At 43.9% G+C, this 13,215-nt stretch overlaps 1 protein-coding gene across 7 annotated transcripts; it reads left to right on the top strand.

Moving 5' to 3' along the window:
• Positions 1 to 376: 376 nt before the first annotated feature.
• On the top strand, positions 377 to 11,039 carry st7 (suppression of tumorigenicity 7). Of its 7 annotated transcripts, none has more exons than XM_088378447.1 (16): positions 377 to 661; positions 3,802 to 3,837; positions 6,068 to 6,150; positions 7,301 to 7,460; positions 7,612 to 7,666; positions 8,056 to 8,171; positions 8,247 to 8,322; positions 8,517 to 8,647; positions 8,760 to 8,857; positions 8,952 to 9,081; positions 9,294 to 9,366; positions 9,697 to 9,799; positions 9,870 to 10,020; positions 10,175 to 10,267; positions 10,343 to 10,485; positions 10,825 to 11,039. In XM_088378447.1, exons 2-16 carry the CDS (start codon positions 3,816 to 3,818, stop codon positions 10,918 to 10,920), a joined length of 1,530 nt encoding a protein of 509 aa, XP_088234573.1. In that variant the 5' UTR covers positions 377 to 661; positions 3,802 to 3,815; the 3' UTR covers positions 10,921 to 11,039. The 7 variants fall into 7 exon arrangements, with proteins under 7 accessions (XP_088234573.1, XP_088234570.1, XP_088234575.1 ...); XM_088378444.1 differs by having other exon boundaries at positions 8,517 to 8,671; positions 10,346 to 10,485; XM_088378449.1 differs by having other exon boundaries at positions 378 to 661; positions 8,967 to 9,081.
• The last annotated feature ends 2,176 nt before the right edge of the window (positions 11,040 to 13,215 follow it).

Genomic DNA, 13,215 nt, shown 5'->3' with positions numbered 1-13,215 from the left:
TGTGTTTTAACGCGATATAATTAAAAGTATTTGATAATATTAGCTGTGAGATTAAAAGTAAAACGGAAATTTGACATATTTAAGTTTTTTTTTTTTTTACTGCTGGTCTGCTGGTGACGTTCAATGTTTTGTGTTACAAAAAATGTGATTAAAAAAAATCAAAGGATCAAGTTTAGTTGTAAACAGGCCACATTGGAAATTAACACCAAGGGTCTTTCAACGATCTTCCGTCATAAAAGCTGAAACAAATCCTGATTACAATTTAATTTCAGGGGTATGCGGGGTATGTTTCGATATTTTAGGCCTAATCTATATTATTTTGCTGAAAGGGTGACGATATTTACGTTTTACGCCGATAAAAGTCTGTATGTTGTGTTACAAGGACGCCCACAGCGACACCGTAAGGCGGGCGGAGCTAACCAACCAACCGGCCGTCCGTCCACATTGTCTTGACTGGCTCACTGACTGTTGCTAGCTCGGCTAACGTTAGCCTGCCTCTTCCAGCGAAGTGCTAACACGCCACAGACAGACACGTCGCCCAGCATCCACGCCGCGAGACTACTGGGCACATGTTGGGACCCTCCGGAGCCACCACTCGGGGGGAAGAAATGCTAGCCACGAATAGGCATCTGAGCACCGCGCACTGAAGAAAAAAAAAGAGGTGAGCGCTTTAAATAACCCTCCCATTTACCACACCGCCGCCAGTATTTTAACGCCTCCACTGGTTTACCTTTTAAAAATAAATAAATAAAGTTCATTAGCTGGCTAGCTGGCTAACCTAAGTTTAAATGGTCACGGAGGAACGCCGACTACATTTTAAAATATTGCATGTTGATGTTGTTTGCACCCGTACATAAAAAGGTGTATTAAATGTACTTTTATGTGCTGGCTTGGTACACAGTGTACAGTGTCAAACTTGACAGCTGCTGTCTCAACATTCTGACCATCTCGTGTAGCTAAAATAAGCTAAATAGCTAAGCAATTTGCTCACATTCAGGGGACAACATTTGTGAAATAATGAAAATGCTCCTCTGTAGTGATGTACAGTAACATTTTTTTAAAAGATTTTATTTCAGTCCTTTTTTTCCAACTGTAAAAGCAGAAGTGGCAAAAGTAATCAAATAGTAATACTCGTGTCACGCAAGTTAAAAGTAAAAAAAGTCCAACTCCTGAAATGTACTAAAATAGGAATAGAAAGCACACATTGTTTTCAAACGTAGGGAGGAACAGTCCAGTCATCAGGAAAATAAATACTTTTAGTACATCAAGTATTTGTACTTTGTTCTTCCCACCTATGTGTAAAAGCAACAAAACTTTGATTTGCATTTCCACTTTTTTTTTTAAATTCTCATTGGTTATACGTGCAAAATAAGTTAACCATTTTAGATTTAAGGCAATGTGTCTTAATTTCAATAATGTGTGTTGCATTTTTTTCATTGAACATTTAAAAAAAAATGTCTGTATGGCAAATTTATGGAAGTGGACGGTTGTGTTGAACTTCTTGAACTTTCACTTCCATGTCATCAGGGTCGTTTACTTTCACATCTTAGCGTAGAACCCTCTTTTTCTTTACTGTAACACATTTTTCAGAACTCCAACTTGTGTGTCTTGGCGCCGTGAACCTTTTTTGTTGACATCTGTTGGTCGAAGTGTGTCTTTGCTGACGTGTGCTGCTTTTACATGGTTGCGAACATTTGACCTTATTTGCGAAAACCACAATGACAACAATTTAAGGATTTTTTTTTTCAACGCCTGCTGTAACTGTTTTCCTAAAAAGCTGGCATTGAGTTATGTTTTTCGTCAGACATTTTGCAATTTTTCCAGTGTAGCCCGCCAGCAGGTTTGATCAATTTAATTTTCTTTTTCTAAAAGCCATGATGTACTTAAGAGGTCTTATTTTAAGCCCGTCTTTGCCAATCTCGACCTGAGTGGCTGGTCTACTTTATAAAATTTTGGATATCAGAGACCGCTAACATTTCTCAGGTCCCCCAAGAGTGTCACGTCAGAGCTGTAACCGACGACGTTCTTCCTCCCGCCATCTCCTCATTTCGCCTCTCGTGCTTTTCAGTTGCCTGGCAACTGCTAGCTAGCGTGTGATGTTAGTGTGTGTGTGTGTGGGGGGGGGGGGGTTACGGCATGTGCATTGTTCCCAAGTCTTTTTAACGGCTTACGCGTGAGGCACTTTTACACACCGTGTGCATGCAGCTCCTTCAGTGGCTGACATAATTAGCGGTGCTAATTACAGTTATACGTGTCAGCATGTTATTAGCTACGTTTAGAGCAGGCCATGCAAGTCTGTCTTGTTACAGTTGCATTCTGAGTTTTGTTGAAAATTCACTTTCACTCTTAACAGTTTTGTGGGCATGTTCATTAGGAGTAGACTCACAAAAATGTCCCTGAAAAGACCGGAAGTCTTTCATTTGAGGGCAATCCTGGTCATTTTCCGGTTAAGTGCTCAATGACGCAGACGTGTAATTGGCGTGCACAATTGTTTATGCCGGTTGTCGGAAAATGATGTCTCAGTTGTCTCGACAGAGCTCACAGTACCGGTGTTAGGCCACAAGGGGCACAAGTTCCAAAAATTGCTTCAAGTGTATGCTCTTCCTCTTTGGGGAGGGATCTCTGGTGTAATTAAATGCAACCCCAGAGGCGTTTTAGCCCCAGCCATATGAAGCGGGACTCTTGACTCATTTATTTTTTTCGGGAGAAATTTAGCCAGTGAGGCAAGTTTTACTTTGCAACATGGAATTTTGTTGATATGTCGAATATGAAAGGACCAACAAAAAAACTGAGGTAGCTACGCAAGTAAAGAAAGGGGAAATCCATCGCTTTGGTTGGAAGTTCAGCTCACAAAACTAGTTCCACACACGGAAGCTGCTAATCATGCCTGTCATGAGTAGACCAACCATAACTCAATTTTAAAAGTTGGGTGTCCTACAAATGCAAACTCCTTCCAGAGATTCTTCAGACTGCCACCAAATTTTAAGCATTTATACTACCGACCGATAGGGGGCGCAAGAAGAAAAAATGGTGCCAACGACTGTTGTCATTTTGGTTGATATGATCTCCGTTTAGAGATTGAAAATGTGAACATTTGTAAACCACTTTGAAAACCGTTTCTGGGGAAAAAAAATCTGTTATGTTTAAATTATTCCGATTGCAATCATTATCAGCTTGACGTGCTTTAATAATTCCTTGATGGTCGTCCATTGTGACATCAGCACATGCTCATTTCTTGTCCGTTCACATCTTTCCATTTGCCCTTCATGCCTCTGTCCCGTCTTGCTCGCTCCCTCCCTCCCTCTTTCCATCATCCATCCGTCCGTCCGTCCGTCCGTCCCAGCCGTGACGTCACACGTGTGTCGTGTGTCTATTGTCTGACTGAAGGCGTCTATCCCCGGGTCTTTCTTCCTTCATAGCCACCCCCCCCACCCCTCCTCCTTTCCCTCCCTCGATCCCCCTCTTCCGTAGAGGGGGGCAATGACAACACAAAAGCAAAAAGGATGGACGCGAGCGAGCAAGCGAGCGCGCGAGAGAGCGGGAGGCGCCATGCCAGCCGCTAACTGGATCTGACCGGGGCTGAGGAGTGTCGGCGTTAAAGGCGTTTGTGAAGCTCCACCGGGCCTCTTTTGTATTTTTTGGCGTCCGGGACGTTTTACGCGTCTGGCGGGCGGCTGCATTGTGTTTCTTTGATGACCCCTGCTGTGTAGCTGCCTGCTCACCACCACCTCCTCCCCTCCTCTCTCTGTCATCACCCCCCCTTCCTCTCCTCCTCCTCATCCTCCTTTCTCTCCATCACAGCTCCCGATCCAGCCATGTTCGGCACAGAGTCGTCACGTAAGTACTGCCGCCGCCGCCGTCCGTCCTGCCTCTCGTACGTGTTGGAAGTCAAGCAAGGGGAGGAAAACCGCGATTGCATCTCGCTATCCATCCGTCTGTCGTGCATCTCCTCTTCCCCCTTTTCCTCTTCCTGTTGTTGCTGGTGGTACAAATCCGGGATCTACCATTTTAGCCCCACAAGCTAGCCGGTGGTCCCGCCGAGGTTTGCCTCGCATTCTCCTACTCGCCGTCTGCGCCGTGCGTGTGTGCAATGGGAAAGATGTCGGAAAATTGATGCCGTGGCCTCCCGTCTAAACACTTTTCGTTTTTTGCCATGCAAACTTATTGTCATTATGGTGACGATGAGCCTTTTCCGTGTTGCGCTTTTCAAAAGAAAAAATTCCTGTGGAACCTATCTTTAGATACTTTCTGGAAAAACTCAACCTATTTGCTTTATTTTTCTGATTCTCGACGTAGTAATGAGACAAGATTGCTGTCTGTTTGGAATGGCCATGTGTACTACGCACACAAAATTTTTAAATTTGGACGGCGGGTTCTGTAATTTTTTTTTTGTGTATGTAGGAATTTTTTCCTGCGATATCACCTGTAGGAAATCCCCTTTTGTTTTGTCTGCTACTCAGGGAAGCCCTTCTCTAATTGGCTGACAAGTTGCAGTTAAACATAACCATCAATAAGCAGCTTGGCGTTCTCTAGAAACATGCGTCCAAATTCTCGTGTCACAACCTCAAAACTTGACTTAATAGGGGAACTCGCGTCAGAGATTTTCTTAGTAACAAAATGCTCTTTGTGCCCCTTACTAGTTTAAACAGGCTAATGTGATTAATTGCATTTACGGAGTGAGACTTAAATAGAATAATTCAGCGATGTACAAAAGCACAATTTTGGGAGAACATTTTTGAGACTGAGATTGAATGATCTGAAAGTCAACACAAAGTAGCTCCTAATGTTCAGGCACTGTTTTTGTTTTTTCTTCTTTGGGACCTCATTGTTTTGATAACGTCGTTTCATAGCCTGAAGATTACAAATAGTTCAAAACAGGTTTAAAAACTGTATTTTGATTGAGCAAACATCTCCAAACCGGTTTGAAAAAAAGATGAAAGATCCTTGATTAGAAATGAGCAGTGTGTTTATTTTTGACAGCTCGTCGTTACACACTTGTTAGCCCGCAACGTGAACGGCTCGCTAGCTGTTACAATAAATGTGATTTTCACAATCAATGTTTGATTGGCAGCCGCTCGTGACAGGGAGACACTCGTCTCACGTCACGGTCAATAGGAAAGACGATCGCTCCAGGTTGTCCGCCATTGGCTAGCATCATGACAGTGAACGGCTGTCTCTGTTGCCATGGTAACAAACTCCTTGAATTGAAAAAATAAATTAGAGAGTGGAGGAAAGAAAAAAAAAAAAGAAAAATGTCAAAACAGCCCAGAGAGAGAGATCGTGTTTCTGTGGTAACTGCTGACTCGGGCTATTTTTGTCTTGTGCGCTTCAAGCGCAGCGAGCCACAGAGAAAAAAGAGGAGCACTAATGTATGGATTGGATATTAATAAAACAAAACCGAGCGGCCTGATGACTGAATAACATGGAGCCATCTTGTCTTGAAAATCAAACTACAAAAATTAACATTGCCAAATGAAATTGAATATTTATTTTTTTTAATTGATTTATATGTTATGAGCCGCTATAAGGTCTTCACTTGAGATCAAAATGTTTTACGACTGACTTATATTTAAATGATAATTGTTTGGGGAGTTTTTAATTGTAGCCTGGTGGCGCTAGAGTAAATCCACTGACTGTGAGGTCGGAAGAGGATGAAGAGTCAGCAGCAGCAGGAGTGGTCGTCAATGGGTTCATTCTGAAAAAGACGAGAGGCTCCACTCCACTCAATGGCCAAGCAGCTGCGTTCTGTTTGCACACGTGTCCACCGGGCTGGCCTGCCGCTCATCTGAGTGCCGCCTTTGTCCCAACTACGCTCGCCGCCGCTTGATGGATGACAAAGCATCCACTCTAAACGCCATCTTAGAGATGTTAATCAAATACTAACGTCAAGTATTGCCGATGGGATAGATAGACGGACCGTTTCAAAAGTGCAGTTTAACTGGTTTAATATTGTAAATGCTTAAAGACCAAACATAGAACATTTTACCCACAATAAATAACTTTTTATCATTTTTTTTTCTTTTTTTTTTGTGCTTATCCGCCATCTTTCTGTCTTGTCTCTCTGCAGTAAGCATGTTTCTCAACACCCTGACACCCAAGTTCTACGTGGCTCTGACGGGCACCTCCTCCCTCATATCAGGACTCATTTTGGTAAGAGCGCAATTTTTCTTTTTCACGTCGCAGTCACATTTTAAAACCATAACTCATAATATCCCACCTGTCCCATTTGTCCCTGTTGGGTATGCTCACAGGAGGCGGTGCTAAACACTCTGCTGTCTGTTGATTGGTTGATTGAGAACGAACGGCATGAAAAAGCAAAAAGAAGCGAGTTAAGCCATCGTGAGTTGCAACCAGTCAACTAACTTGCCAATATTAACTGGCAGTCAGTTGGCGACAAATCTGCTCATTCTTATTTACCTCTCGGGCTTCTGTGTGGCCGTGCGGCTTTAAAATAGCTCATCTGTTAATTAGGCTCATTCGTTCCCTGCAGGCTGCTCGGCTTCGCACGCGCTCGAACTGAGACAATTCACGAAGGTTGTAATTCCGCTTAAGCGTGAGCGGACAGGTGGCGGATTTGACACCAAATTGGCGCTTATTAGCCAATGTTCTCTTTAAACCACGCTAACACACAGAAATTTGTTTTAAATTGATTCGGGTTATAGCCCAACCCCACTCTTATATTTCATGTTGAGCCATAAAGAAGTGTTTATGTTTGCATTTTGCAACAGGGGTGCACTTAGGGTAAAGTGCTTGAGCGCTCGTCGCTATTAACATTGGAGCATCCTCGCATCCAGACGTTCCGTTAATGGACTTCGTGTTGCGCTACAACTCCACACACCTAATTGAACTACACCTCGTGTTGAGGCCGACATTCCAATACATGAGTGGGTGAGCTTTTGTGCTCAAGGGCCACGTGTTGTTTTTTTTCTTAAACGGATGGAGGCAGCTCATTTGTAGATGAGGTAATGAAAAAATTGTTAAAGATAAATTAGCAAACTTTTTAATAAAATACATTTTAAAAAAACACAATACATTTAAATATTATTTGCTTATTAATAGTGAGGTATCAATGGCTTAAAATGGATTATTGCATTTTAATTGACCAATTTTAGGGGCAAATTTCTTTAATATATATGACAAGCAAGTGGTGGCACTTGGAGAGTCTTGTATTATTATTATTTTTTACTTAGTGTAAAAAGTTCTCGGCAGGACTCTTGATAATGCACTTTAATGTTTTGTCGGGCCGGATTAAATATTGAAGAGCCCTGTTCTAATGGTGGCCGCTTCTCCTTCACTCCAGATCTTCGAGTGGTGGTACTTCAGGAAGTACGGCACTTCCTTCATCGAGCAGGTGTCTGTGAGCCACCTGCGCCCCCTGCTGGGTGGCGTGGACAGCAGTTCCCCCAGCAACTCCAGCGCCAGCAACGGCGAGGCTGACTCCAGTCGGCAAAATGTGTCGGGTGAGTAGCCCGGAACCGGATTTATGACACATCATTTTTATTTACTTGATATTCTAGTTTCCAAAATCAGTGTAAAGTTCCTTTACACTTTATCTGCTATTTCTACTCTCACCCAAAAGCATGATTGAATGTTTTTCTTTCTCATCCGCAGAATGTAAAGTTTGGCGAAACCCGCTGAATTTATTCCGAGGAGCCGAGTACAATCGGTGAGTGACTGCGGTGAAAACATTTCACATCTGCTGTTAGTCTCTTTCTCTGACATTCGTTCTTTCTTTGTTGTCTCTTTCATGTTCATTCTTCGCCGGCATTTCTCCTCCTCCATGCCTTTGAAACGTTCCCTCTAATCGCGCTTGCTCATTTTGATTCTCTGTTGGTTTCCCCTCCTCCTCTTTTATCTTCCAATGTCTCGATCTTCTTTTGTTCTTTCGCCTTCTTTCACGTTATATGGCCAAAAATATTGGGACACTGTTTAGGATTGCATGCCAAGAAATCATCAACCACAAAGTAGAATCGCAATATGGCTTACAGATGATTTGATTTCGGAAAAATGTACCATCCAATTGTGATGTTCTGAACGTGTCGCCGTGTTCCTCAGGTACACGTGGGTGACGGGCCGAGAGCCGCTGACGTACTACGACATGAACCTGTCAGCGCAGGACCATCAAACCTTCTTCACCTGCGACTCGGACCACCTGCGGCCCGCCGACGCCAGTAAGTTCCACTTCTTTCTAGGGTGCCTTTCCCAACGTTCCTGCCGCTAAAACTCTATATTGTGTTTCTTTGCAGTCATGCAGAAGGCGTGGAGGGAGAGAAACCCTCAAGCACGCATCTCGGCTGCACACGAAGCTCTGGAGCTGGAAGAGTACGTATCAATTTTCTTATTGTTTCTTCAAAGGTCTGAGTGAAGAGAGCATTTAAATTTCTTCAAAATACTTCCTAAAAATAATTATGCTTCATAATGACAATGGTAGTGGTTGAAGCACATAACCTGGCGGGACTCCACCACTAACATTCAGCTGCTACAAAATGCTACTTTGCATTGTTGTTACGCCACAGCTGCGCGACGGCGTACATCCTGCTGGCCGAGGAGGAGGCCACCACCATCATGGAGGCCGAGCGCTTGTTCAAGCAGGCGCTGAAAGCCGGCGAGGGATGCTACCGCCGCAGCCAGCAGCTACAGCACCACGGTACGCAGTACGAGGCCCAGCACAGTGAGTAGCCACACTCTTGAAAAAAAAAAAAAACAATTTACAATAAAGATGTCCCTTGTAACATGGAAGTGTTTTTTTTTTTCCTCAGGAAGAGACACCAACGTGTTGGTGTACATCAAGAGGAGACTGGCCATGTGCTCCAGAAAGCTTGGCCGGACGAGAGAGGCGGTGAAGATGATGAGAGATGTAAGTCACGAACGGCTACGCAGATGCACTTCTCCCTCGTTGTGTGGTTGCTGGATGTGTGCCGCCCCCTGTCTGCTATTACATGTAACAACAGTTGTGTGTTTTCCAGTTAATGAAGGAGTTCCCTCTCCTCAGTATGTTCAACATCCACGAAAACCTGCTGGAGTCGCTGCTGGAGCTGCAAAACTACGCCGACGTGCAGGCCGTACTGGCCAAGTACGACGGTATGACCACACATACACACACCCACACACACACGTGTGCAAGTCACTACTGTACACAATTGGATCTTCTGTCATGAACTACTGAACAAATATTCTGTACACTTTAAGTAAATAAGTGAAATTGACACCCTTTTGATCTGTCACTGCATCCAAAGTAGTAATTGACTTTATTTTTTTGTGTTGTCATTTTGTGTTGTGTACGTGTGTGGCAGATATTAGCTTACCCAAATCTGCAACGATATGCTACACAGCAGCTTTGCTCAAAGCCAGAGCCGTGTCAGACAAGTGAGTTGCGCCTCTCGACGGTACACAACACAGTGGAGACTCCACACGTCGACAACACAACAGGGAATGCTACACTTAACAATATCACACTACAATGAACACACACACACACGATGTAACTAGGAAGTCAGACTGACATAAAATGACGTGACACGAAACTATTACACTCCCCTACATGAAACAAGGAGAGCATCGTGTGCTTGAAAATTATAGCACAAGCTGTTAATTGACACAAATTAAAAACAGGGATGTGACACCACACGCTTGACACTTAACTACTTACACGACATGACACTGAATGACACTTCTTGTATGCGTGCATCCATTCAGATTCTCTCCAGAGGCAGCGTCTAGACGAGGTTTGAGCACGGCGGAGATGAATGCAGTAGAAGCAATTCACAGAGCTGTGGAGTTCAACCCGCACGTTCCCAAAGTCAGTGTTACGACGCGTGTCAATGGTCACGTGACCGGTTGTTCTCAACCCGACCGTGTGACTCCCTCAGTACCTTCTGGAGATGAAGAGTCTGATCCTTCCTCCGGAGCACATCCTCAAGCGAGGAGACAGCGAGGCTATCGCGTACGCCTTCTTCCACCTGCAGCATTGGAAGCGTGTCGAGGGAGCGCTGAATTTACTGCACTGCACCTGGGAGGGCAGTAAGTCTCTCACGCAACACGTACAGGCCGCCAAGTTTTTTTTTTTATTGCGTCACCTTTCTACATTTTCGTACGTCATGTTACAAAATGGATTAACATTTAGAGGGATTCCGGTTGCGGCATTAGAACTCATTAGATGTTTCCCTGTGCGTAGCATTCAGAATGATCCCGTATCCTTTGGAGAAAGGTCATCTCTTCTATCCTTATCCCATCTGCACAGAGACAGCAGACAGAGAGCTGCTACCCAGTAAGACACACACAAGCACACATTTTTATTTATTTATTTTTTAATATAACGATCATTGTGCTTGTGCGTGTAAAGCAGTGTTCCACGAGGTGTCGGTATACCCCAAGAAGGAGCTCCCCTTCTTCATCCTTTTCACAGCCGGCCTCTGCTCCTTCACCGCCATGCTGGCTCTGCTCACGCATCAGTTCCCGGAACTCATGGGCGTCTTTGCCAAAGCGGTTAGCACGCACACACACACACACACACACAAAATGTGTCACCCATATTAATAATCCATTAACAGAAATTGCCATTGGAACTGTTGTAAATAAAAATATTGTTTTCCTTGCTTAAAGTGTGCCCATAAAATAAAATGTCGATTTACTTAGTCACTGAGATGGATGTTTATAATGGATTGTAATGACTAACAGATCCCTATAGATGGCAGCGTTGCCTCGTGTTGGATTTGAGGAGACTTTACTTGTAAAATTATGATTTTATTTCTGTCCTACTATACCTTTGTTCCTGAAAGAATCCAAACTATTTTTCTAGTTGAATTCCTGCTCGTGTGTTTGCAGTTCCTGAGCACGCTGTTTGCGCCGCTCAACTTCATCATGGAGAAGGTGGAGAGCATCCTGCCGTCCAGCCTTTGGCACCAGCTCACGCGCATCTGACAAACTTGACTGGTTTTGTTTTTTTTTGTTTTGTTTATTTTTGGATTATTTAAAAAATTCTTTGTTGTACAAAAAAACAAGTTGCCATCATTAAAAAAAAGAAAAAAAAAAAAGCACAATACAGTGTTCCCTCGCTATATCATGGATCAACATTCGCAACATTCAAACATGGTGAGTAAATTCAAACATTAAATTTTGAGACCAAAATCCAATATGAAATACTGTGTTTTGACAAAAATATCAATTATTACCTCACAGCAGTTAATCATCCACTAGGAGGCGACACTTGTCCACATAGTGCTCAGCTGCTGCTTGGAAATTCTAACAATTGAGAATTTAACATAAGATTTTCAATTACAGATTATTAATGATGATTTTTTAAATTTTATTGGGTCTCTTTTGACACTCACAGAGTCCCTATCCCCCACAAACTGACCGATTTTTCCTACCCTAAGCAGCTCTTGTGGCTGATGCTGTCATACATTGCACAAAACCTGCTTGCCGACATTCCTAAGATTTGTCCCTTTGATTGACAGGCTCATCTGACAGGCGCCCAGGGCATCATGCAAACAATGTAAACCCTTGTTATCTTTCACCCTGCTTTTGGAAACCCCATCTTTGGTGCTCGGCGACGTGTGTAAACAGAAATGTGATGCAGGTTGAGTGCATTCCTGACGCATAAGATGTAAGAAGAAGCTGGTGTAAAAGGACCACAAGGTTGAGGAATAGCAAGCAGCGGCGGAATTGGACCGAAACTCCAAATTTAATGTAAAGTTGGGATATGTTCCTGCTGAGTTTTCAATTTCAGGAGTGCCGACAAGTCCGTCTCGGAATGAAAATTAGCCTAAAATGGTTACGTCGAACCAAAATGGCTGACCCGTGTGTCAATTTCAAACACCTGCTGCCTGCGCGCCACAGGATGTTAATGAGACAGCCTCAGAGGAAGGAAGTGAGCTCCAAACACAGAGCGCCGTGTCATCAGCGAACGAACAGAGGGCCGCTTCACATCCTACGAGGATCATCAAGCCGTGAGTTGTGGCCCACTTAGCAGTCACCCTTCCTCCCTGGGTGCTTTTCTTTTTGCCAATGGACTCACTGTCCTGATATCTGTTAGTGTTTCCGGGACTTTCTCACTTCCTAATGCTCTCCCCTCTCATCCATGATCTGTGTTGCTAATCCAATGCAGGGATCTGGAGCTCTTCCCGTTTGCAGACAACCGAGGCGGGGGTCGTCCCGGGACGTCACCGGGCTCTCGATAAGTCTCAATATTTAGTTTGGCGGCCAACCGGGAGAATTTGTGCCATCCTGATCCCATATCAAACACTCCATCTCAGAGGGACGCTTTTCATCCGTCTGCTCTTTGGGGAGCTTCCATGTGTTCACCTGGACTGTTATTCAGAGCGGCTCATCACAAAGGAGCTCTTGAAAAGGAGAGGACATGCTCTTGGAATGACAGAAGGCCGTCCTTGGCATGTCAGCGGTGGTCACGACCACTGATGAATGATAAGAGGTACGGGATTAATAGACTCATGGTGGAGGTGTGCTCTTCAGACAGCCTGTTAGGATTTCATACATGATCAGACAGCACACTATGTTTCTACACGACACAACAGAGATGATGCAACAATACTACTATGTATACATTATACTACATAAGCCTACACTACGTATATTGTACTGCAACTACTACTACGGAAGCAAGTTCTTTGTCCCAACCCCAAGCGCGTACGAGACAACTAAAATGGGGAATACGAGAGCGGCACTTGCTGCCAACGTTTGACCTAAATAGAGACGTGCTAACCTCATTCTGCACCAGCCGCCTGGATCAACTACATCCGTTAATCCTAAAACCACATCTGGGAGCCAAGAAGGCCTCCGTCCTCCCTTTCCCGCCGTGCCGGCACGAATATATCCATAGCGGGGAGGTTTCAAGCTTGAGCTTTAACTCGTGTAAGATTAACGCTGAGCTTCTGTTTCCGTAGATATGACAATGACACATCGGGCTCATACGCTGCCACTATCGTACCCTAAATTTTATGCTGAACTAGTTTTATACTACACAATACGGCACATGCAGCTCATTCGGAGTACACTGCAGTTCAGGAGAGATCAGAACATATCACTGTGGTCCCAAAGCATATTAGTAAATGTAGCGAATGTCGTTTTTAAGTCGGCGTTTGTTAAAGGTTGCAAAGACGTTCACCAGACATTCACAGTTTTAATGGTCGCAAATAGATTTTCTTGTCGCCATCAAAGAAATCATGTGAAAATAGTATGCAGTACTACTGTATACAG

The sequence above is a fragment of the Syngnathus floridae genome, chromosome 6 (assembly GCF_059516105.1).
Source record: "Syngnathus floridae isolate MCC-2025c chromosome 6, RoL_Sflo_1.0, whole genome shotgun sequence".
NCBI classification, from domain to species: domain Eukaryota; kingdom Metazoa; phylum Chordata; class Actinopteri; order Syngnathiformes; family Syngnathidae; genus Syngnathus; species Syngnathus floridae.
The sequence above is the reverse complement of the archived record's forward strand: the minus strand, read 5'-3'. Positions and strand labels throughout refer to the sequence as shown.